Source organism: Panulirus ornatus, chromosome 45 (genome assembly GCF_036320965.1).
Source record: "Panulirus ornatus isolate Po-2019 chromosome 45, ASM3632096v1, whole genome shotgun sequence".
Classification (NCBI taxonomy): Eukaryota; Metazoa; Arthropoda; class Malacostraca; order Decapoda; family Palinuridae; genus Panulirus; species Panulirus ornatus.
The window spans coordinates 5507589-5530874 of NC_092268.1; the positions used below are offsets into that span (position 1 = coordinate 5507589).

A 23286-nucleotide genomic window follows, 5' to 3' on the forward strand; every position below is an offset into this window, starting at 1 on the left:
CCACACCAACGCCAGGAGACCAAGTGTCCTGTGGCAGCTCCAAGGGGGAACTCCTCCCTCATTTTTCCTCCTGCTCCAGCAGAAGTAGCCAACGCCCGCCATAGCACAACCATGTCAGTTATATCCACCGTTGAGCCCCTCCTCCTCCCTCGCCATGATGAATTAAGCTATTTATACACCAACAGAAACGCGGTACTAGTCGTCAATAGGACGCTGGTGGTCATAACGACCCTGGGGGTGATTTTCATCAGGGGTAATGATGGTAATTAGCGAAAAAATCGGGAAAAAAGAAGAAGCCCCTTTGGGTTGGAGTTCGGCCATGCGGGCGCCCAAGGAAATAGCACAGTGACCCCTTTTAAGGCGAGTTCCTGTTCTCTTCCATTTTGTGAGGTGGTGAAGCCGCTTCCAGCGTCATTATGAGCATCCATGTGAGAAATAGGAAAATCTGAGGGTGTCAATTCATCTTTCCCCATTGATTTAGGAGGGAATGGTGCGAAAATAGGTGTAATTTTCCCTGCCCTTCCCCTCCCTCAGCCATAGTTTGTTTACAAACAGTAGAGGCGCGCGCGCAGGCCCACCTGGTGGCTTGAAGGCAGGCTCCTGCTACTATACCAACTTCAGGATCGGCCTAATATGTCCCATCGCCCGTGTCCCTGTGTCTCCTCGTGCCTTGGGACTTGTCAGAGGATCCCGCGGTCCTAGAAAACCCAAGTAGGACGCCATTTTCTGCCGCGACTGGACTGCTATAGTCCCCGGGTGAGTCTCCGGGGGGGTCAGGGGGTCCCGTCTGCCGAGAGCCGTCAATACACAGACTTTCCTCTTAATTAATCTTCCTTTTTCCTCTCCATGAAGTGGTTAGGGGTGGGAAAGAGCGAGAATATACCCGTGCCATGGCGGGAATGAAGGATAGAAATGGGGGGCCACAAGAGGTGGGTCTAGAGATGGCGTTGCGGGGGGAAGGGTTCATAAGGGCGCCGCCAATGTAGCCTTTTTTTTGAGGGAGTATGTAAATAAAGTCTGGCTGGACCCTTAGTTGGGGGGGGATTTGGCGAGCCTTGGGTGATGGACAGCCTCCCCAGTGGATACATGAGACTAATATATGTATAACCACTTTATCTGGGTAGTTAAAATGGCTTTTAGGGAGTTTTAAGGTGGAATGAGTAGTCCTACTGGGGTCTGGCATGTGCAGATAAATATAATTATTGCTTAATTATCAGGACTAAAAGGAGGATGAGGATTATAATTAGTATTATTTATAGTTAATGTGATTTGTGGTGATGAGAGACATTATGCCGTGCTTTCAGGAGAGGGAATGAGATGTTTCGGGGAATTTCAGGTTATGAAATACCTTATTACCTTTAGAGTGAAATAGTTTAGGTTATTGATATTTAAAGTTCAGAAACAGTGGCATACTATTCGTACCCTTGATACGTATTGTAATTTTTTGGTGAAGCGCAGAGAGTGAAGTAGTCATGGATGTTTAAAGTTAAGAAGTGATGGCGTGCTATTCGTACCTTAGATATGTATTGTAATTTTTTGATGAAGCGCAGAGTGTAGGAGATCTGGGTATATGATAGAGCAGGCAATGCTATATAAGAAATATTCTAATATAATATAACTTACGACCCTCTCCTCTTGTTTAATTATATTGAAACCATAATGAAAATAATTACCTTCGTGACTGTGAAAATTAGATGTAGAAAGGATTAATTATACCTAACTACCAACTTTAGATGAAGGATTTTCATTTGATTGGAACCAAACAGTTTTACTATATTGAGAATTTTGTATATAATATCTGTAAATAAAAGGAAGTAGATATACCCTAATTATTCTTATGCTTTTGTCATGTACAGATTTTTATATTTTCCTTTATTCATGTGTTGTTTTGTATGTGAAATTATATTGTTTCATGTTTACTTGATGTAGCACTGTCCCACATAGGTTTATTATTAAAGTATTTTAAAAAGTCTCCGCACAAAAATTGCAATGCTTCACATGTAGAAGGGAAATCACAAGACCGATGTATCCTTTGCCAGAATGGAGGTGTATGTTATAACAGACTGCTTGGGTCTAGGGTATTGTGGTAACTGAGATAGGAATTAAGATCTAGTATAACAGTATGTGCCAAATCCAGTGTTTATATATCTTTGAATATTATATTCCTGTTTTCATTTTCTCAACCAAGGGAAACACATGTAAAATGCATGGCACTGAATACTTGATGCACTTGAAATATGGATATGATATTATCAATATTTCTCAGAAAATGACTCACTTGATGATTTAGGCTTGATATTCATTTCTTTGAATTTATTTATGGATATGACTCATAATCCTCATTCCACTCTGATGTTTGTTTGTTTAAAGAGATTTTCAGCTAACGGCTAATCTGCGTTTGGTTAGGTTATGTCAGATGGAGGTTGGGTTGGTTTGGTTAATTATTTTATTACCTGGAAATCCATATTATAGCAACACTGTTATACATTAGTGGTGATGTCATGTTTATGAACCTTTACAGACATTTTCACACAGCCAATTGTTGTTTCATCTGAATAATGCCATCCCCTCCCCCCCCATGTTTTTCACGTGTATGAACTTGACTTGATCTAACATACAAAGTTATGAACTCTTTTGTGGAATTAGGTTTATCTGTCTTTCCATTCCTTTAGGGTTGGATCAGGTATACGTCATCTCAAATCACTCTTATGCATCCTTAATCCATAGAAGGCAGTTATCTTCATACGAGAAGAGTGAAAAGTGTGTACTCAAAGTGGTCAGCCTTTTATATGAACTCTTGAATTAACCACCACACTTAGAGTATTATACAGCAATTACCCCTTAACTTCTCAAGGTTAGATATTTATGTGAAGTTAGTGACTTCTCGACAGAAATTTACACAGAGTTTTATGTCTCTGTATCAAGGCTCTATCGTAAGGAAATATGCTTCCCCTGTAGAATTTTGTGATTTGCACCATACAAACTTTCCCCCTCATCACCCGCTGTGTATCATACATACTATGAGTGGGCAGGTGCATGTAGCATATGCCATATTGACTCACATGGACCTCTTATAATGATCTATGGGTAACTGAAGTGTGAGGTGTTTTTGCCAGCTGTGGTAATTGGCTGCTAGTGACATCTAAAGGTAATTGATAGAACGAACAGCAGCTGGGATTTTGAATGATGGTGGGAGTCAATAAAGTGTCACAAATCATATGATACCCAAAAATGACATGGTTAACGCATTATGAGATGCCTTGGAATAATCAGTAAGGCAGCATGAGATGGGTAATCGTACAGATGATTTAGTAGCAGTCCTCCAAAAACCACTTTCACATAATGTGCTTATGTCTTGCAAAATGATATGATGACAAGGTTTTTGGACACCTAAGAGGACATTTGCTTGTGAATATTTCATAGAATAACTTAATGCATCACAAGATTGTAAATCTAGGAAGAAAGCATAAAAAGATTGTAAATCTAGGAAGATTGAGCCATGCCAGAAGTTCAGCTAAAGTCTTCTGAATGGCTCTCTGTTGGAGAGAATTACTTTGGAATTGTTAAGGTTTCTGTTGGTAACCATCCATGTAGACTGCTTTGCGTAGACTGCATGGGTGAGGGCAAGTAAGAAAGTTTGTTTCAAAAGTTGGCTTTGGCATAGTGAGAACCTTGTTTGTAAGCTAGATTCCTCACTTGTTGCCCAGCCCCAATCCCTCTATTCACCTTCCTTCATGGAGGTTATGTAGCCTTTGTGGTACAGGACTGGCTGTGTGGAAACTGAGTGGAGGGATTTCGGCAGTATGAAGTCATTACTAGTGGTTCTCGGGGGTACGGATACCCAAAAGTGATGACATGGTTTTTTTTAAGCAGATTTTTTTAGACCATTAGGGTTTTCTGTCATTTTGTGTGTGCGTTTAATGTGATTGTGGCGTGATTTGTCTTGTGTTCTTGAGGGAGCTCCAGTTTGGAACAGGCATCGGAGATACAGACAGGTACTACTTCTATCTAATTCTCCCACCTGTGTTCCTGCAAATTACTTTTACGTACTGTTTCTTCTTAATCTTCCTACCTACTGCATCTACCTATTGCTCCTGCCATTTTGCCAAAAGGCAGGGCTAACACATATGCTCGCCACAAGAAAATCTAGAGTTTTGAAGAATGAGTTGTATAAATTAAGTGTTGTCAGGTGTTATGTTTGACAAGGAGAGCTTGTGTTTGTGGACAAAGTGCCAGCAGTCCACATTTAGGCGAGGCAAACAAACATTTTGTATTCTGATTTATAATTTATTTTTCATTTTTCTGCCTTTTTTTATTTTTGTTAGTGCTGCATTTGTATGCTATCCAAGTAAACCCACAGGAAACAGAAAGTCAGAGATACCAAGCATTCGTCTATTTCTTAAGACATCTTCAGGGTGATCAGGCTATCAGTTGCCCTGAATATGTCTTGAGAAATAAAAGAAAGTTTTGCATATCTGTCTTTCCATTTCCTGTGGATTTATTCGCATTTAATCTCCTCGGTTCCATTGGGGTTAATATGTATGCCATGATTTTGCCTTTGTGAAAATTGTTTTAAGCTATTCATTACGCTGAACCCGAAGGAAAAAATTATGTTCATAATTTCACAAAGAATTAGAGTCAGTAGGTTAGAGGATCTTTTGTTCATTGTGGGATTTCAAAAAAAGCCATGGCACTGTTTGTTTTAAGGCACTTGAATCGGTGCTGAAATATAGGTTCACATGAATTGATTTTCTTAAAGCGTATCAAGGAATTTTTTCTTAATGTAGTTTCCTGTTACAGGTATCCCATGGTTAATGGAATAAATGCATTCCTGAGAAGTTGAATGTTCAGTGAAGTTTGGTAAGTGAAACCTGTTTTCCCTAAGACTTAACTTTACAGGATGGCTATGAGTTGTGACACTTTTACATTTTGGACATACGACACTTCAGAAATAGGGTGTTCTATTTAAAATTGACTTAGGACAGTATGCTTTGACTTCCAATAGATTGTGAAAAACTTGAAATTTTATATGTTTATTTATTTAAAGTCTAGAAGATTATCTTTCCAGTAAGGTATTTCATTGTAATTTAAGGTATTTGTGTACTTGTCATGCATATTTTGATGATTTACCAGCAAAATCCCTTTTGGTTTGTATCTCAACAACCGGCGAATTATGTTGTGTTAAGTGCCGCAATGGTTTTTTTCACACCCACAACTGAGGAATTATGTTCAGTTATGTTCATTGCTGCTATGGTTTTTTCCACACCCACGCTAAGTGCAGGCATTACAGTAAGTCTGGATGTCCTCCTGTCGATACTGGTGCTGGATCAGATGATTCAGGGATTCACAAAGACAAGCCTGGCTCCCTTTCCATTCCATCCGAGTGGCTCTCATTCCACTCCATTACCACCTCAAACTCTCATCAGCACATTATTTTTTAAGGCTGTAATCTCAGAGAGCAAAAATGGGTATGTTTGAAGGGATAGTAGTTTAATTAGTAAGGAGCAAATCACCATTTTGTAAGAATAATGTAAGGAATTAGTGTGTAAAATCATATGTGGCATGTATCATGAGTATAGCTGTTGGTTGATTATAGAGATTGTGACATCGTCCATAGTAGGTCCCATATAGGAGTAAGCCAAGTGCAAAATTTTACTATTTATGGTGCTCAAATAAGAACATGCAGAGACAGTTTCAAATGATGACCCAGGAGACTGAAATAACCACCTTAGTAACCCATGTGCATCCCATGTCATGCAGTACACAGACAAGACTCAGGGTCAATGAACATCCTCTCCCCTTGGAGACAGTTACTCAGCCCAGGGGTATAGCTTCAACATCTACTAGGAATCCTGGTAAGCTATGCCTCGATCTGTTACAAAAGGTGTCTTTATAAAGTGTGCAAGGCTTGTCCCCCAGTAAGGGTAATGAGCCATAATATGTCTACAAGAGACACTGATAACTTCAATTCCAACAGGGCACCTGTTTGGGTCAAGCATCTGTAGGGCACCAGTCAGGGTCCCAGCAAGGGAGAGTCTTAGTTGTATGCCGACCGATCATGTGCACAGCACCAAGGATGTGCATAGGGCATGCTTGAACCAGCGGGTGTGTTATGGCGCGCCGTTGTGTGAAATGCAGGCACAGACCAACATGACGTGGAGGATGAGGGTCCATTGCTAGGGCACAGATACCCTCGTGTCCAGAGACCCGGCTGCAGTCCAGTTACTCAAAACCCATCTAAGAACATGTGTTACCAATTGATACTCACTAAGTGAACTTTAAGCTCCAGGGACCTGAGGCGAAGCAAACAATTAAGGGCATTAATAAGAAGTCCCTTGCAACTGTGAATTAGGATGTTTAGTTATCATAAGCAGTTGTGTAAGGATGCATGCTACATTATTTCTGATACTGTGAGTAGCCTTAGGTATTTAATGTAATAATGTCTGCGAACCCATGCATGATGACTGATTATGTAAGCAGTGTTGCAACCAGTTAGATGTTAAGATATCCCAGTGACTGCGTACACAGACACATCACTGTCATTTTATGTGGACTCGTGTCATTTTACTTAGGTATTAAATGTAAGAAGGTTATTGGCCTTTCCTTAGCCTACAGAAAAGTGAGAAGTCAAAGTATGCTTGGCAGTCCATTGGCCTAGTTGGGTCATTAATGTCTTAATTAAGGCGTATTACTTAAATCATGGCTATGAGCCCCTTGTTAATCTCACTTGAACAGCACCAATCATCAAATAATAATCTATAGTAAGTGAGTGGCGGGATGAAGAAGTAAGATTGTTAGTAAAAGAGAAGAGAGAGGTGTTTGGATGAGTTTTGCAGGGAAGTAGGGTGAATGACTGGGAGATGTATAAAAGAAAGAGGCAGGAGGTCAAGAGAAGAAAGGTGCAAGAGGTGAAAAAGAGGGCAAATGAGAGTTGGGGTGAGAGAGTATCATTAAATTTTAGGGAGAATAAAAAGATGTTTTGGAAGGAGGTAAATAAAGTGCATAAAACAAGAGAACAAATGGGAACTTCAGTGAAGGGGGCTAATGGGGAGGTAATAACAAATAATGGTGAAGTAAGAAGATGGAGTGAGTATTTTGAAGGTTTGTTGAATATGTTTGATGACAGAGTGGCAGATATAGGGTGTTTTGGTCGAGGTGGTGTGCGAAGTGAGAGGTTCAGGGAGAATGGTTTGTTAAACAGAGAAGAGGAAGTGAAAGCTTTGCTGAAGATGAAAACCGGCAAGGCGATGGGTTTGGATGGTATTGCAGTGGAATTTATTTAAAAAGGAGGTGACTTGTGTTGTTGACTGATTGTTAAGGATATTCAATGTATGTTTGGTTCATGGTGAAGTGCCTAAGGATTGGCAGAATGCATGCATAGTGCCATTGTACAAAGGCAAAAGGGATAAAGGTGAGTGTTCAAATTACAGAGGTATAAGTTTGTTAAGTATTCCTGGGAAATTATATAAGAGGGTATTAATTGAGGGGGTAAAGGCATGTATGGAGCATCAGATTGGGGAAGAGCAGTGTGGTTTCAGAAGTGGTAGAGGATGTGTGGATTAGGTGTTTGCTTTTAAGAATGTATGTGAAGAAATACTTAGAAAAACAGATGGATTCATATGTGGCATTTATGGATCTGGAGAAGGCATATGATAGAGTTGATAAGAGATGTTTTGTGGAAGGTATTAAGAGTATATGGTGTGGGAGGTAAGTTGCTAGAAGCAGTAAAAAGTTTTTATCAAGGATGTAAGGCATGTATACAAGTGGAAAGAGAGGAAAGTGAATGTCGGTTTGCAGCATGGGTGCGTGATGTCTCCATGGTTGTTTAATTTGTTTATGAATGGGGTTGTTAGAGGGGTAAATACAAGTTTTGGAGAGAGGGACAAGTATGCAGTCTGTTGTGGATGAGAAGGCTTGGGAAGTGAGTCAGTTGTTCGCTGATGATACACTGCTGGTGGCTGATTTGGGTGAGAAATTGCAGAAGTTGCTAACTAAGTTTGGTAAAGTGTGTGAAAGAAGAAAGCTGAGAATAAATGTGAATAAGAGCAAGGTAATTAGGTTCAGTAGGGTTGAGGGATAAGTTAATTGGTGGGTAAGTTTGAATGGAGAAAAACTAGAGGAAGTGAAGTGTTTTAGATATCTGGGAATGGATTTGGCAGCGGATGAAACTATGGAAGCGAAAGTGAGTCACAGGGTGGGGGAGGGGGCAAAGGTTGTGGGAGCATTGAAGAATGTGTAGAAGGTGAGAATGTTATCTCGGAGAGCAAAAATGGGTATGTTTGAAGGAATAGTGGTTCCAACAATGTTATATGGTTGCAAGGCATGGGCTATAATTAGGGTTGTGCAGAGTAGGGTGGATGTTTTGGAAATGAAATGTTTGAGGACAGTATGTGGTGTGAGGTGGTTTGATCGAGTAAATAATGAAAGGGTAAGAGAGATGTGTGGTAATAAAAAAGGTGTGGTTGAGAGAACTTAAGAGGGTATATTGAAATGGTTTGGTCACATGGAGAGAATGAGTGAGGAAAGATTGACAAAGGAAATATATGTCAGAGGTGGAGGGAATGAGAAGTGGGAGACCAAATTGGAGGTGGAAGGATGAAGTGAAAAAGATTTTGAGTGATAAGGGCCTGAACATACAGGAGGGTGAAAGGCATGCAAGGAATATTGTGAATTGGAATGAGGTGGTATACTGGGGTTGACGTGCTGTCAATAGATTGAACCAGGGTTTGTGAAGCGTCAAGGGTAAATCACGGAAAGTTTTGTGAGGCCTGGATGTGGAAAGGGAGCTGTGGTATTGGTGCATTACACATGACAGCCAGAGACTGAGTGTAATAAGGCACCGAAACCACAGCTCCCTTTCTACATCCAGGCCCCACAGAACTTTTCATGGTTTACCCCAGACGCTTCACATTTTGGAAAGGATCACTTTAAATGCTGTGATGTACATTTATGATTGATAATAGGTTTAATTGGCAGGGGAATAGTGCGCAAAGTCAAGGATGGAAGGTACACGACACCCCCACCCAGCAGTACAGCCTATGTCACCATGGCAGCAGCAGCAGTACCAACAGTCAGGCCAGCAGTTTCAGCAGCCACGATCAGGACAGCAGTTCCAGCAACCAAGGTTAGGACAACAGTATCAGCAACCAAGATTTCAACCACAGTACCAGCAGTCAGAATTTAGACAGCAGCATCAGTCAGGATTAAGTCAACATTTTCAACAGTCAGAATTAGTGCCACTACACCAAGAAATTAGCTTGAGTCAGTTTCACCAGCTTGCAGGATTTGGCCAACAGCACCAACAGTCGAGGTTGACACAGTCAAGATCAAGTGAACAGTTTCCTCATATATACCCACAGTTACCAAAACCACAACAAAGCCAGCATAATTATGATGACAAACAGCACGATTATCAGAGTCACCAGGCCAGTGTATCAGGGCAACAGGAGCCTCTTTCTCCCATCCCCCAACAACAAAAAGAGGCAGAAATCATGTCCTTGTTGAAAGAGCTTAATAAAAACTCTCACATTCAAATTCATCCACTTGATATGCATCGGGATGAAGAAATAACATCCCCAGCCAGTCTGAGTGAGGGAATGTCAGCATTTTCTCCCAACAGTCGTAAAGAAACAGAGCCAAACAAGGAGCTGCAGTCTCAAGTAAGACAAACAGAAACATCTGTGAATGCTCGTGTTGGTCTCCACTGTCCTCCTTCTGTTCACCAAGCTTCTGTTGAGGGTGTAAGTTCCACAGATGATGGTAATATGGCTGCAGTTAAAGTCTCAATGGAGAAAAATTTGATGCATCTTCCCCCATCACCAAGTGACTCACCGAGTAAGCTATTATGTTCCAAGACATCTCATGCTCCAGCTTCCCATGACCTCCCACGTTATGACTTTACAAACATTACAAGACCAAACAGAGGTTTAGCTGATCCATCAGAAGGGCAGCGTGGAGCTGCAGTGTCTAATGATTGCAGCCCATCAGTTGAAACTACCTTAAAAAATTCTAACCCATCTATTGATCATTCAGAAACTACTTTCCGCAGCAGTGCCAGCCCATCAGATGAGAGACTAAACTCTGTTGTCCGTGGTGGTTCCATTTCATGTGGTAATCATCTCAACCGTGTTGATGGTGATGATTCTAATTCCTCAGATGGCCAACTCTCGTGTGCTTTACGTGATGATGCAAACCCATTAGATGAGCAGTTAGACTCTGTTGTTCATGATGATTCCAACTTGTCTTTAAATCATCTTGAGTCTGTTGACCAAAGTGACTGTAGTCCATCAGATGACCACATAGACACTGCTTTACGCGATGATTCGAATCCATCGGTCGATCAGTTGGAAAAAGCTTTGCACGATGATTCCATCCCATCAGTTGGCCCACTCGACTCTGCTGTTTGTGATGATTCCAATCCTTCTGTTGACCAGCTTGAATCTACCTTGTGCACTGATTCAAGTTATCCAGTTGGTCCATCAAAGGATCAGTCAGGTTCTGCCTTAGGTGACTTCAATCCAACTGATAGCCAAACAGGATCTGCATTATGTGGTGATGCCAGTCCTTCCGATCATCAGCAAGTACCTGAATTGTGTGATTACTCCAACCAATCAAGTAATAAGCCAGAATCTACAGTGCCTGAAAATCTAAGGTTTTCAATTAGCTCAAGAAAAAATAAATCAGACAATGAATTTCTTAATTCCAACTCACCAGCTGATCATGTGAAAACTAGTGCAGAAAATGAATCACGCTTTGTAACTGGTTCATCTAAGGCTCAGTCAAGATCAGCAGTAACTGACGATGCCATACCTTCATGTCAGACAGAAGATGCAGTTAGGATTAGTTCTAGCCCTTCAGTCAGTCATCCAAGACGTACAAAAGAGGATGATTCCCGTCAGTTAGATAATAAACAAAGAACTGAAACATTGGCTAATTCAGACTCTTTTGACGCTCAACCAGAAACTACAGTACAGGATGATTTTAATGCATCAGGTGAGTCCATTTCTAACTCATCAAACTTGCAACCAACTACCACATTACCAAATTATTCCACCCCGTCAGGAGTTACATTAGTAGATGATTCCAACTCTAGTGACAAGCCAGATAGAACTAATGACAAGCCAGTAAGAACATCACAAGATGATTCTCATCCTTCAAATGCTGCACCAGCAATTAAATTTCCAGTTGACTCCACCCCATCAGATAGTTCATCAAAAACTCCATTACAAGTGAATTCCAAGTCATCAAATACTCAATTAAGAACTGCAATACGAAATGATTCCACCCTGTCAGATGATGAACCAAGAATTTCGTCACAAGATAATTCCAATCCTTTAGACAGTCCACCAGTAACTATGTTACAAGATTCCAACTCATCAGATACTCAGGCAGGAACTGCATTGCAAAATAATTCCACCTCATCAAATGATCAACCTGGAACAGACTTAGCTAAGCCTAAGCCACTAGGTTCTCAGACAGGAACTTCTGTTCATAATTATTCCAGCCAGTCAGATAGTCAACCAAAAACTGCACCTCATAATTCAGACCCATCAGGCTCTAAAGTGGGTACTTCTTTCAGCAATTCACATCCATCAAATGATAAATCAGAAACTGCATCACAAGGTAAGCCTATTTCTCCAGATACCCAAAAAAGACCTTCATTACGTGAATCCAGACTGTCAGATTTTCGGTCTGGAAATGCAGCACGTATGCATTCCAACCCATCAGATGATTGGCCAGGAATTGTGTCTAAAGTTAATCCCCGCCTTTCGGCTGAACCATCGAAAGAACATGAAGAGAGCACAGTGATTTCTGGCGTAAGCCATCCCAGTAACCCAACAAACAGTGAATCAGACCCTGTATTGCCTGTCACTTTAAGTTCAGGATGTGATTCGAAAGATGGTCAACCAGAATCTGTCATAGAGAAAGATAGTGGCATTCAAATGCTTGATAAAATTTCTGAGCCAGGCTCTTCAGTAGCTACAAGAGCAGGAGACACTAATCCAGTGCCTGTTTCAGTTCCTGAAAATAGAAGTAACTCGGATGTTATTTGCTCAGGTGCATCACCTGCAAAAGATGACTGTTTTCATTTTGTCGAGATCAAAGGTACCCCAGTGAGTGTTCCTGCTAAAGGATATGCTGATCCCTTACCTGCTGATCCTTTTGAAAGCCAGGATATCAAACCTACACGATCAGAATTACTTTCTGAGGCTCTTCGGTTTAAGGAGAGTAATATCCATACATTCAATAAGAATGACGATGTCCAAGAAATCCATAGTGATCTTCATAATATTCACGGTATTCATACCAGTAACAGTGCTGATTTTGAGAGAATGCCTGCTGGTAGTGATGTTCAAGAAGTCTCTATTGATCAGGAAAGAGATTTACAACTAGTAAGTAGTGAGGACCACCTTTCAAATGACAGTGAACCTACACACTTTTTTGAAGAAAATACTGTATATGTCTGTGAAAAACCTGTGTCTGCAGTATGTCATGTCTGTGAAACTAATGTTGATAGTTCACGATATAAATATCACCTCTTCTTTGGCCATCTTCAGTGTGGACATTGTAACAGACGGTTAGTGGGATGTGATATGCTACAAGATATGATGGATTCCAAAAAATCTGTTTGCAAGAAAAGTGATTCACAAGAACATAGTTTTAAAGATTGGACCCTTGATCCCATTGAATTTTTGTCCTATTACATACGTAAGGAACTGGTGATAAAAAGATTTTGTGCAAGCTTAAGTGGTCCACCAACAGTATCTGAGATTGTTGATGAAATTGATGCTTATGTGGCCAAGCTATCCTCACTAGCAACCTGTTCTCCTTGGAAGACAGCTATTGCTAAATGTCACAAGTATGTTACAGAAAGAAAAGCAGGTGCAAAAGGAAAGGATGGTAGCAATAAGAAAACTATTGTGTCGGTTGGATATCCTGTTTCAAAAGGAAAGTGTACCATCAAGCCATTTTTTATGACAGGTGGGCATACTAGTGCAAAAGAAAGTTCTACCATCAAACCGGTTACACCACCAATACAATCTTGTGCAGCTCTTAATGCCCAGAAAATTATTGAACCTTTAGGGCGCCCTAGTTCTCAGTGTCAGTCAGCAGTAGCTCCAGCAGGACAACTTAAGGTAACTGGTTTAGAGAAAGTGAGACAGCCTACTGAAGCACTTGCACTAGATGAACCTGGTCTAGCAGTAGCATCAACATCAAAGTGTGGCAGTATCCCAGGAGAGACGTCTGGTAGAAATTTTTCAGCCAAAGAAACATCCCAAAGTGGGAATAAATCAAGGCAGAGTGGAGCTCTCTTATTAAAGTATCTTAGTGCAGGTTTAAATAAAAAAGGAAAGTATAGTAAGGCCTCACCAAAGACTGCTGATGATGGTAAAAAACAGTCGAACTTAATAAAGGTTCCACATTTGAAAAATACTTTTGTAAAAGCCCCTGCTGATGGCAACTACCTAGTCGTGTATTATCCCAGCCAGCCATGTCCAGAGAATTGTCCAAATTGTTACTGTCGATTTGATGCATCCAAGGTAACGGTGAACTGCATTACATCCGTCATAACCAACAAATGTGTGGAATGTGCCCTAACGATATATATCTTACAAGATCCTCCAATGGATTCATCACAAATTGTCAGATTGCCTAACAAAAGGAAAGGAACACCCTACAAATTTACAGGTCCAGAATCAAAGAAGAGCCGGAGGAAGTAGGCTTGCCACTTGTTGTAATGAGTATTTTCTTATGGTTTAGTTTTCAAATGATTTTTTTTTTTGTCTATATTCTTCCCTTTCATTTTAATGAGGTATAAGAATGCCTTCACAAGTACACATTAATTCTGTTAATTGTAGGTAAATTATCTTTCCTCAGTTTTTAAGTAAAACTATGTTTGATCACAGAATATATATATATATATATATATATATTCTTTATCATCCTTTGTCGCTGTGTCCTGCATTAGTGAGGTAGCGCAAGAAGAGACGAAAGAATGGCCCAACCCACCCACATACTCATGTATACACATACACGTCCATACACACACATATACATACCTATACATTTCAACGTATACATATATATATACATACACAGACATATACATATATACACATGTACATAATACATACTTGCTGCCTTTATTCACTCCCGTTGCCACCGCACAACACATGAAATGACAACCCCCTTCCCCCGCACACATGTGAGGTGGTGCTAGGAAGAGACAACAAAGGCCACATTCATTCACACTCAGTCTCTAGCTGTCAAGTGTAATGCACTGAAACCACAGCTCCCTTTCTGCATCCAGGCCCCACAAAACTTTCCATGGTTTACCCCAGATGCTTCACATGCCCTGGTTCAATCCATTGACAGCATGTCGATCCTGGTATACCACATCGTTCCAATTCACTCTATTCCTTGCATGCCTTTCACCCTCCTGCATGTTCAGGCCCCAATCGCTCAAAATCTTTTTCACTCCATCCTTCCACCTCCAGTTTGGTCTCCCACTTCTCCTCATTCCCTCCACCTGTGATGCATATATCCTCTTTGTCAATCTTTCCTCACTCATTCTTCCCATGTGACCAAACCATTTCAATACACCCTCTTCTGCTCTCTCAACCACACTCTTTTTATTACCACAAATCTCTCTTACCCTTTCATTACTTACACGATCAAACCACCTCACACCACATATTGTCCTCAAACATCTCATTTCCAACACATCCACCCTCCTCCGCACAACCCTATCTATAGCCCACGCCTCGCAACCATATAACATTGTTGGAACTACCATTCCTTCAAACATACCCACTTTTGCTGTCAGAGATAATGTTCTCGCTTTCCACACATTTTTCAACGCTCCCAGAACCTTCGCCTCCTCCCCCACCGTGACTCACTTCCACTTCCATGGTTCCATCCGCTGCCAAATCCACTCCTAGATATCAGAAACACTTAACTTCCTCCAGTTTTTCTCCATTTAAATTTACATCCCAATTTACTTGTCCCTCAATCCTACTGAACCTAATAACCTTGCTCTTATTCACATTTACTCTTAGCTTTCTTCTTTCACACGTTTTACCAAATTCAATCAACAGCTTCTGCAGTTTCTCACCTGAATCAGCCACCAGCGCTATATCATCAGTGAACAACAACTGACTCGCTTCCCAAGCCCTCTCATCTACAACAGACTGCATACTTGCCCCTCTCTGCAAAACTCTTGCGTTCACCTCCCAAACAACCCCATCCATAAACAAATTGAACAACCGTGGAGACATCATGTATCCCTGCCGCAAACTGACACTCACTGGGAACCAATCACTTTCCTCTCTTCCTACTCGTACACATGCCTTAAATCCTCGATAGAATCTTTTCACTGCTTCTAGCAACTTACGTCCCACACCAGATACTCTTAATACCTTCCACAGAGCATCTCTATCAACTCTTTATCATATGCCTTCTCCAGATCCATAAATGCTACATACAAATGCATTTGTTTTTCTAAGTATTTCTCACAAACATTCTTCAAAGCAAACACATGATCCACACATCCTCTACCACTTCTGAAACCACCCTGCCCTTCCCCAATCTGATGCTCTGTACATACCTTGACCCTCTCAATCAATACCCTTCCATATAATTTCCCAGGAATACTCAACCATACATACATTGAATATCCTCACCAACCAGTCAACAACACAGTCTCCCCGTGTGCTACCTCGCTGAAGCAGGGGGTAGCAATGCTGTTTCCTGTGGGACAGGGTTGTGCCAGGAATGGATGAAGGCAAGCAAGTATGAATATGTACATGTGTACATATGTATATGTTATGTATATGTATGTACATTTATGTATATATATATATATATATATATATATATATATATATCCTCCCCTCTCATTTTTTTCAATTTTCCAAAAGAAGGAACAGAGAAGGGGGCCAGGTGAGGATATTCCCTCTTAGGCCCAGTCCTCTGTTCTTAATGCTACCTCGCTATTGTGGGAAATGGCGAATAGTACGAAAGAAAAGAAATATATATATATATATATATATATATATATATATATATATATATATATATTTTTTTTCTTTCTTTTAAACTATTCGCCATTTCCCGCGTTAGCGAGGTAGCGTTAAGAACAGAGGACTGGGCCTTTTTTGGAATATCCTCATATATATATATATATATATAATTTATATGGCGAATAGTATGAAAGATATATATATATATATATGTGTGTGTGTGTGTGTATATGAGTGGATGGGCCATTTTTCGTCTGTTTCCTGGCACTACCTTGCTGATGCGGGAAACAGCAATTAAGTATATATATACATATATAGTACATTTGAACATGCACTTTCGTAGAACGCATAATGCTCTCCAACAGCAAGGATTCTAACCTCGTACCCATCTACCACGCAAATGGTACGAGGTTCAAATCTTTGCTGTTGGAAGGTATTGTGTGGTATATAAAATAGACAGGTTCTTTAGCATCCATCAGAGTTGAGTGTGTTCTCACTTTCCTGCATAGGGTGCCATTCAACACCAGAACTGCTGAAAAAATAAGTTTCTATCATTGTGGGATTTATATTTAAAGCTTTGGTGTCCTTATTATGGGGAGAGTCCATTTAGTCCTCACTTGTCAAGTTTTTTGTATGTGTAAATAATAGAGTATACATAAGCCATCGCACTGAGAATGTAGGAAAGGGCTTAGTTGGTATAAATAGACAATTTTCTAAATAGAATTTTATTTATTTGTGGAATTGATTTCAGAATTGTCCAGATGGAGATCATAAATTGTGTATGTCTCCCCTCCTGTGTCCTCTTACTTTTGTGTAACCAGCTCACATATGAAGAATGGATTTAGGACAGGCACTTATTTCTCCATGCATTCTTAAATCATAAGAATTAGACAGAATTTAGAAATAACAGTATATGTACAATATGACAATATGCTTGTTGATGGCCTTTCAAATTAAGATTAATTTATATGTACAGTACATAGTTTTTATAATGCAATATTTTTACAATTTTTTCATTTTGTTTTCATTTTACAAATTATGGGTGACATAATGTTCAAAAGTCTATGGCCCATTGCTAAGCTCATGCAAAACTGTTCTCACAGTACCCAAAAGAATGCATTACTTATGTTAAATCAGCTCTTATATGAGGAAACACTTGCTTTTCTCGGATAAGACTTAGTAATGGAACAGTATGACCAAACAAAGTCCAGATGGGGGACTCAGAACAAGTAAAACTATGCACATGCTGTTACCATTAAGGGAGTAAGTCTTTATGGCAAAACGAGCCATACCATTTCTCAAGTGTTTTTACTCCTTAGCCAATCACCCAGAACAGTTTTACTGAACTTGAACAAGGGCTTTTGGAAGATGAATGTTGCTTTCAACAAAATCCATTTATACAGCACAGTATTACATTGTAAATATAAGAATAGGGTCAGCCTACCACCTAGTGAAAAAAATCAGACGCAAGAACTGTAACCAGTCTTCATATGTACTTATGGGCTTGTTAGAGGGCTCGGTAGTGGTTCCGATTTATATTAAGGATTTCTATGTACAAAGGAGTAAATTTTAGATAACCCAAGTAGACAAAATTGTAAATCTTATTTATCCTTATTGAAATAAAAAAAGTTGAGAAAAAGGGATTTTCTCATCTCCCTTTGAATATAGTAAAACTTCCTATAACACTGCTAATTGTCTTTCAAAAATACCTGTAGAAAAAAGGAGAGTTACATACAATGAATAGAAAAATGGACAAAAGGAAAAAGTATTAAGAATACCTGAAAGCAATTTTCCAAAAAGGGGTTGTTTCTTAAAATGTTCATTAACTGGATGTGGATAGGGAGCTGTGGTTTCAGTGCATTACACATGACAGCTAGAGACTGAGTGTGAATGAATGTGGTCTTTTTTGTGTTTTCCTGGTGCTACCTCACTAAAGCAGAGGCACCGATGCTGTTTCCTGTGGGGCAGGGAATGGATTAAAGGCATGCAAGTATGAATACGTACATGTCTGTGTATGTGTTTGTGTGTGTATGTATATATGTGCATATGAGTGAATGGGCCATTCTTCGTCTGTTTCCAGGCACTACCTTGCTTGATGCGGGTAACAGCAATTAAGTATAATAAACATGAAAATAATATATGGGGATAGGAGAGAAAGAATACTTCCCACATATTCCCTGTGTGTCATAAGAGGCAACTATAGAGGGTGGGAGTGGAGGAGCTGGAAAACTTCCCTCCTTGTATTTCAATTTTTAAAATGGGAAACAAAAGGAGTCAAGTGGGAAGTGCTCATCCTCTTTGAAGGCTCAGATTGGGGTGTCTGAATGTGTGTGGATGTAACCAAGATGAGAAGAAAGGAGAGATAGGTAGTATGTTTGAGGAAAGAAACCTGGATGTTCTGGCTTTGAGTGAAATGAAGCTTAAGGGTAAAGGGGAAAAATGGTTTGGAAAAGTCTTTGGAGGAAAGTCAAGGGTTGGTGAGATGACGAGAGCTAAGGAAGGAGTAGCACTACTACTGAAGCAGGAGTTGTGGAAGTGTGTGATAGAGTGTAAGAAAGTAAATTCTTGAATGATGTGGGTAACTGAAAGTGGATGGAGAGAGATGGGTGATTGTTGGTGCTTATGCACCTGGTCATGAGAAGCAAGTGCTTTGGGAGCAGCTGATTAAGGGTGTCAGCAATTTTAATGCATGAGACCAGGTTATAGTGATGGGTGATTTAAGTGCAAAGCTGAATTATGTGGCAGTTGAGGGTATAATTGGTAGACATGGGGTATTCAGTGTTGTGAATGGAAATGGTGAAGAGCTTGTGGGTTTGTGTGCTGAAAAAAGATTGGCGACTGGGAATACCTGGTTTGAAAAGAGAGATATACACAAGTATACGTATGAGAGAAGGTCAAAGGGCATTATTGGATTACGTGTTATTTGATGGGCATGTAAAAGAGAGACTTGGATGTTAATGTACTGATAGGGGCAGCTTGAGGATGTCTGATCACTATCTTGTGAAGGCAAAGATTTGCAAAGGTTTTCATAAAAGAAGAGAGAATGTTGGGGAGAAGAGTGGTCAGGGTAAAGGAGTTTGGAAAGGAGACTTGTGTGTGGAGGTACCAGAATAAATTTTGTGTAGAATGGCAAAAGGTGAGTGCAAATGACACAAGGGGAGTGAGTTTGTTTATGGATGGGGTGGTTAGGGAGGTAAATGCAAGAGTTTTGGAAAGGGGCAAGTATGCTGTCTGTTTGGGATGAGAGGGCCTGGGAAGTGAGTCACTTGTTGTTTGCCAATGATATGTCTCTGGTGGCTTAGGCAAGTGAGAAACTGAAGTTGGAGACAGTTTGGAAAAGTGTATGAAGGGAGGAAGTTGGGAGTAAATGTGAATAAGAGCAAGGTTATTACATTCAGTAGGGTTGAAGGTCAAGGTATTTGGGATGTAAGTTTGAACGGTGAAAAATTGGAGGAAGGAAAATGTTTTAGATATCTGGGAGTGGATTAGCAACAAATGGAACCATGGAAGTGAGTTAAAGGGTGGGGGAGGGAATGAAGAAGAGTGTTATCTTGGAAGCAAAAATGGGTATTTTTGAAGGAATAGTTGTTCCCACAATATTACATGGTTGCGAGGCATGGGCTATAGATAGGGTTGTGCGAAGGAGGGTGGTTGTGTTGGAAATGATATATTTGAGGCCAATATGTGGTGTAAGGTGGTTTGATTGAGTAAATAATGAAAGTATGAGCGAGATGTGTGGAAATAAAAAGTGTGGTTGAGAGAGCAGAAGAGGGTGTGTTGAAATATGAAAAGAGTGAGTGAGGATATATGTGTCAGAGGTGGAGGGAACGAGGAGAAGCAGGAGACCAAATTGGAGGTGAAAGGATGGAGTGAAAAAGATTTTGAGTGATCAGGGCCTGAACTTACAGGAGGGTTAGAGGCGTGCAAGGAATAGATTGATTTGGAACAGTGTGGTATACTGGGATCAACGTGCTGTCAGTGGACTGAACCAATTTATGTGAAACGTCTGGGGTAAACCATGGAAAGGTCTGTGGGGCCTGTATGTGGATAGGGAGCTGTGGTTTCTGTGCATTACACATGACAACTAAAGACTGAATGTGAATGAATGTGGCCTTTTTTAGTCTGTTTTCCTGGCGCTACACCTCACTGAAGCAGGGGGTAGTTTAGGCCTACAAATACAATAAAATGAAATAAAAAGCTGATACACTGTACAAAGTAAGGTTTAAGTGATATGGATGCTAATTAGCAAAGGCTTCTATTGAGTTACATGGCACAGTTAGATTTTTTCGTGTATGTTCATGATTTCCCACTTTGGCGAGTCAGCACATCACATAAAGATAGGAACTCACTGGTTAAGATACCAGGAAAATGGTCGATGAGAAAAAGTGCATTAAGAAGCAGAAGCTGAATAATAATGAGAAAAACTGGTTCACCCAGTACGTATGTGTAGAATGTAAGATCTTCATACAAGCTGGTGCATAAATGAAGAGCAAATTAGTTCAGAAAAAAAGATGAATAAAATTCTAAATGAAAATAATGCAGTTCTGGAAGGAGGTGATGCAGACTGGAAGAAGGTAACATAGATGTGGAAAGGAGGTGCATGTGAACAGTTATGGTGTACTAAGTAAGTCTCGGAGATCACTTGTAATAGGACGAAGTGTTAAAAGAGGTGAAAAGAATATCAGAGAGAACTGGTTGAGAATCTTAGTATAAAAGATTCATATATTAATACAGTTGTATTTGAGGTCAAGAGATTGAGATATTGTTATAAAGGAAATGTATGACAAGTGCAGTGGTGTTTTTAAAAAAAAAAAAAAAAGCTGTGGGTGCACATGATGTGGAGAGTGAGAGTATTTATAATACATATACAAAATAACTGTGATGTGTAGTGCCCAAACACTATGGACAAGAAGCATGTGATCAAATTTGCAACTGCTCTCTCAAATTATCATTTCATTTGATAACATACTTCGATTAAAGCATTTTATACTATAATTGCAACTTACTTTCACCACTTCTGCATGAAAATGGAGTTACAATTTCTGTCTTCATCTACTTGTGTCATAAATGCACTTTTCAAGAGCAGGCTAGCACAATGTTAGTTTTATGACATACTACACACTTGACCCATTTTGTATGTTCAAATGTTACAATCTACCTAAAATGCTTGATACACTTAAGTTGTTCTACTGCTAGACAGGTGAAACGGTCACTAGCAATTGCATCTGGAAACTATGAAAAATAAGAAATGCCTCATTTTGTACATAGGTATAACCAGCCAATAGAAGGGAAGCATGAAGAGTGGGATGTAAATTTCTTAGACCAGAGTGGGATATAGGTCCGTCAGGCAAATCATTACACAACCTACACAGTGAAGTAATCACTAATTTCTGTCACGATTTTCTCCTAAAGACTTCATATTGTACGGCAAACAAACATCCAAACTTAAAGAATGAAACCTAACTCTGATTAACTAAGACTATCCAGAAATTTCAAAAGTCTGCATCATGTCTTCTTCGAATTTTGCCTCAAATTTTTCTTCTTTACCTCAGTAGCTAATGATCCTGTACAAATCTGATTCTGTTACCTACACACAGGCTTCTCAAAGATTCAACAAAGACCCTGACAGGCTGTACTTAGGCAAAGCCTATTCATTTATCTGCTTCCCTAACCCTGTTATATTCTATTTGTGGACTTTGTGCATTTATCTGCTTCCCTAACCGTGTTATATTCTTCTATTTGTGGACTTCCTCATATAAAAATCATTAATGTTACCTCATTTTCAACCTAGAATTTATAGTCCACATCTCACATTTAAAAGAGGACGACAAACGAAATACAGGTAGGTCATCTCCAGTTCAAACTCCGTGGGACCGAGAGTAACTCAAATCATGGATTATTACTGATCTTTCCAGTGGGCTCAGACTGAGGTCTGAATATTTTGTAACTAACTGTGATGTGTTTGTATACCTAATATAGTTTTTAAATGTTATTTGTATGAAATATATGTAAATATATACTATATAAAAGATTTGAAAAGCATTTATTTATTGTACTTATCCAAAATTTTTCCACGTCTCTTGTCCAAACCTCTGCTTCTAACAAGTGTACTGTAATGTAAACTACGGTAGTTTGGCATTTACATAGAAGATAAAGTGCTGTGGGATGACATCAGACATAGCTGATGTAACAGTAATTGTTGGAGGCTGAACCTGAATTTCATTTTTCATAGCAGCAGCAGTATGTGAGGATAAGCATAACACGTGTACTCTTCACACTAGTATTGTTAAAAGCTTGCTGGATACCATTATAAGGGTAGAATGAGAGCAAAACCACAGAAATTATTAAAAAAGCATAAGGTAGTACTACTGCCTTGAATTCAAATCGAAAGAAAAATGAAACATGCTCTATTTGTGTTTAAATTTGAATTTTTGGGCATTGAAAATTTGTGTGATCTTCGACAATGGAGATTTGGACTGGAGATCTACCTCCACCTCACTTCAACCCTTTGGTCTGGTTACTCATTTCAGAATATTTCGCACATGCTGGTGAAAACATTCCACACCTCCCTCACAAACATGTTCTTCATTTATCCAGTCATAATTTCCGAGATGAATATTTCCCAGTTCAGTGCAGAGGTTAATAATGCCTTCCTTCCTAAAATATTTGTATTACATCCTGAAAGCAAATACTGGAGACCCTACAGTAACATTTAATATGTGTATTTTTCAAAGACTTCTTTGCAATATAGATATATTACATTATGCAACTGTCAAATGCTGTCACAATGCACAAGTAAGTTTAAGATATAAAGCATGCACTTTAAAGAAGATGAATAGTTGGGGACATGTAGAAAATGCTGTAAGAACAGCGTGAAGGTGGAGATTGTGCGGTTTACCACAATGAAGGACTGCACTCTGATTGTGGCCAAAGAAAAAGAACCATTAATGGGGAACAAAAGGGGCCATGGGGCATTTTCCTTCAGACAAATCTCCACCGATAGTGCTAATACCTCAAGTAAGCAAGATTAACTTTCTACGGCTTATTCTCCGTGAGTATGACAGGCCCATCCACAATATTAATGACACCTATCAATGAATTCCTCATATCAATATGGCTATCAGTAACACAAAAAAGCTACCAAAAGCATGCATTATACACAAGAAAAGTAGTATGTAAACATGTAGTTAAAAGGGGATAAGAAGAGTTAATTAAGAAAAATTGGATACATGAGTCTGTCAGACTGTGACAAATGAAGTTCTTG

The 23286-nt window shown here is 39.7% G+C and overlaps 1 protein-coding gene across 2 annotated transcripts; it reads left to right on the forward strand.

The window, feature by feature from the left end:
• The first annotated feature begins 382 nt into the window (after positions 1–382).
• On the forward strand, positions 383–22064 carry LOC139762866 (uncharacterized). 2 transcript variants are annotated; one of them, XM_071688091.1, is made up of 3 exons: positions 383–428; positions 4801–4860; positions 8977–22064. In XM_071688091.1, exon 3 carries the CDS (start codon positions 9000–9002, stop codon positions 13719–13721), a length of 4722 nt encoding a protein of 1573 aa, XP_071544192.1. In that variant the 5' UTR covers positions 383–428; positions 4801–4860; positions 8977–8999; the 3' UTR covers positions 13722–22064. The 2 variants fall into 2 exon arrangements, with proteins under 2 accessions (XP_071544192.1, XP_071544191.1); XM_071688090.1 differs by lacking the exon at positions 383–428 and adding an exon at positions 435–756.
• The last annotated feature ends 1222 nt before the right edge of the window (positions 22065–23286 follow it).

Coding starts and splice junctions, on each gene's coding strand:
- LOC139762866 (XM_071688091.1), top strand. CDS start 9,000: ATGGAAGGTACACGACACCCCCACCCAGCAGTACAGCCTATGTCACCA.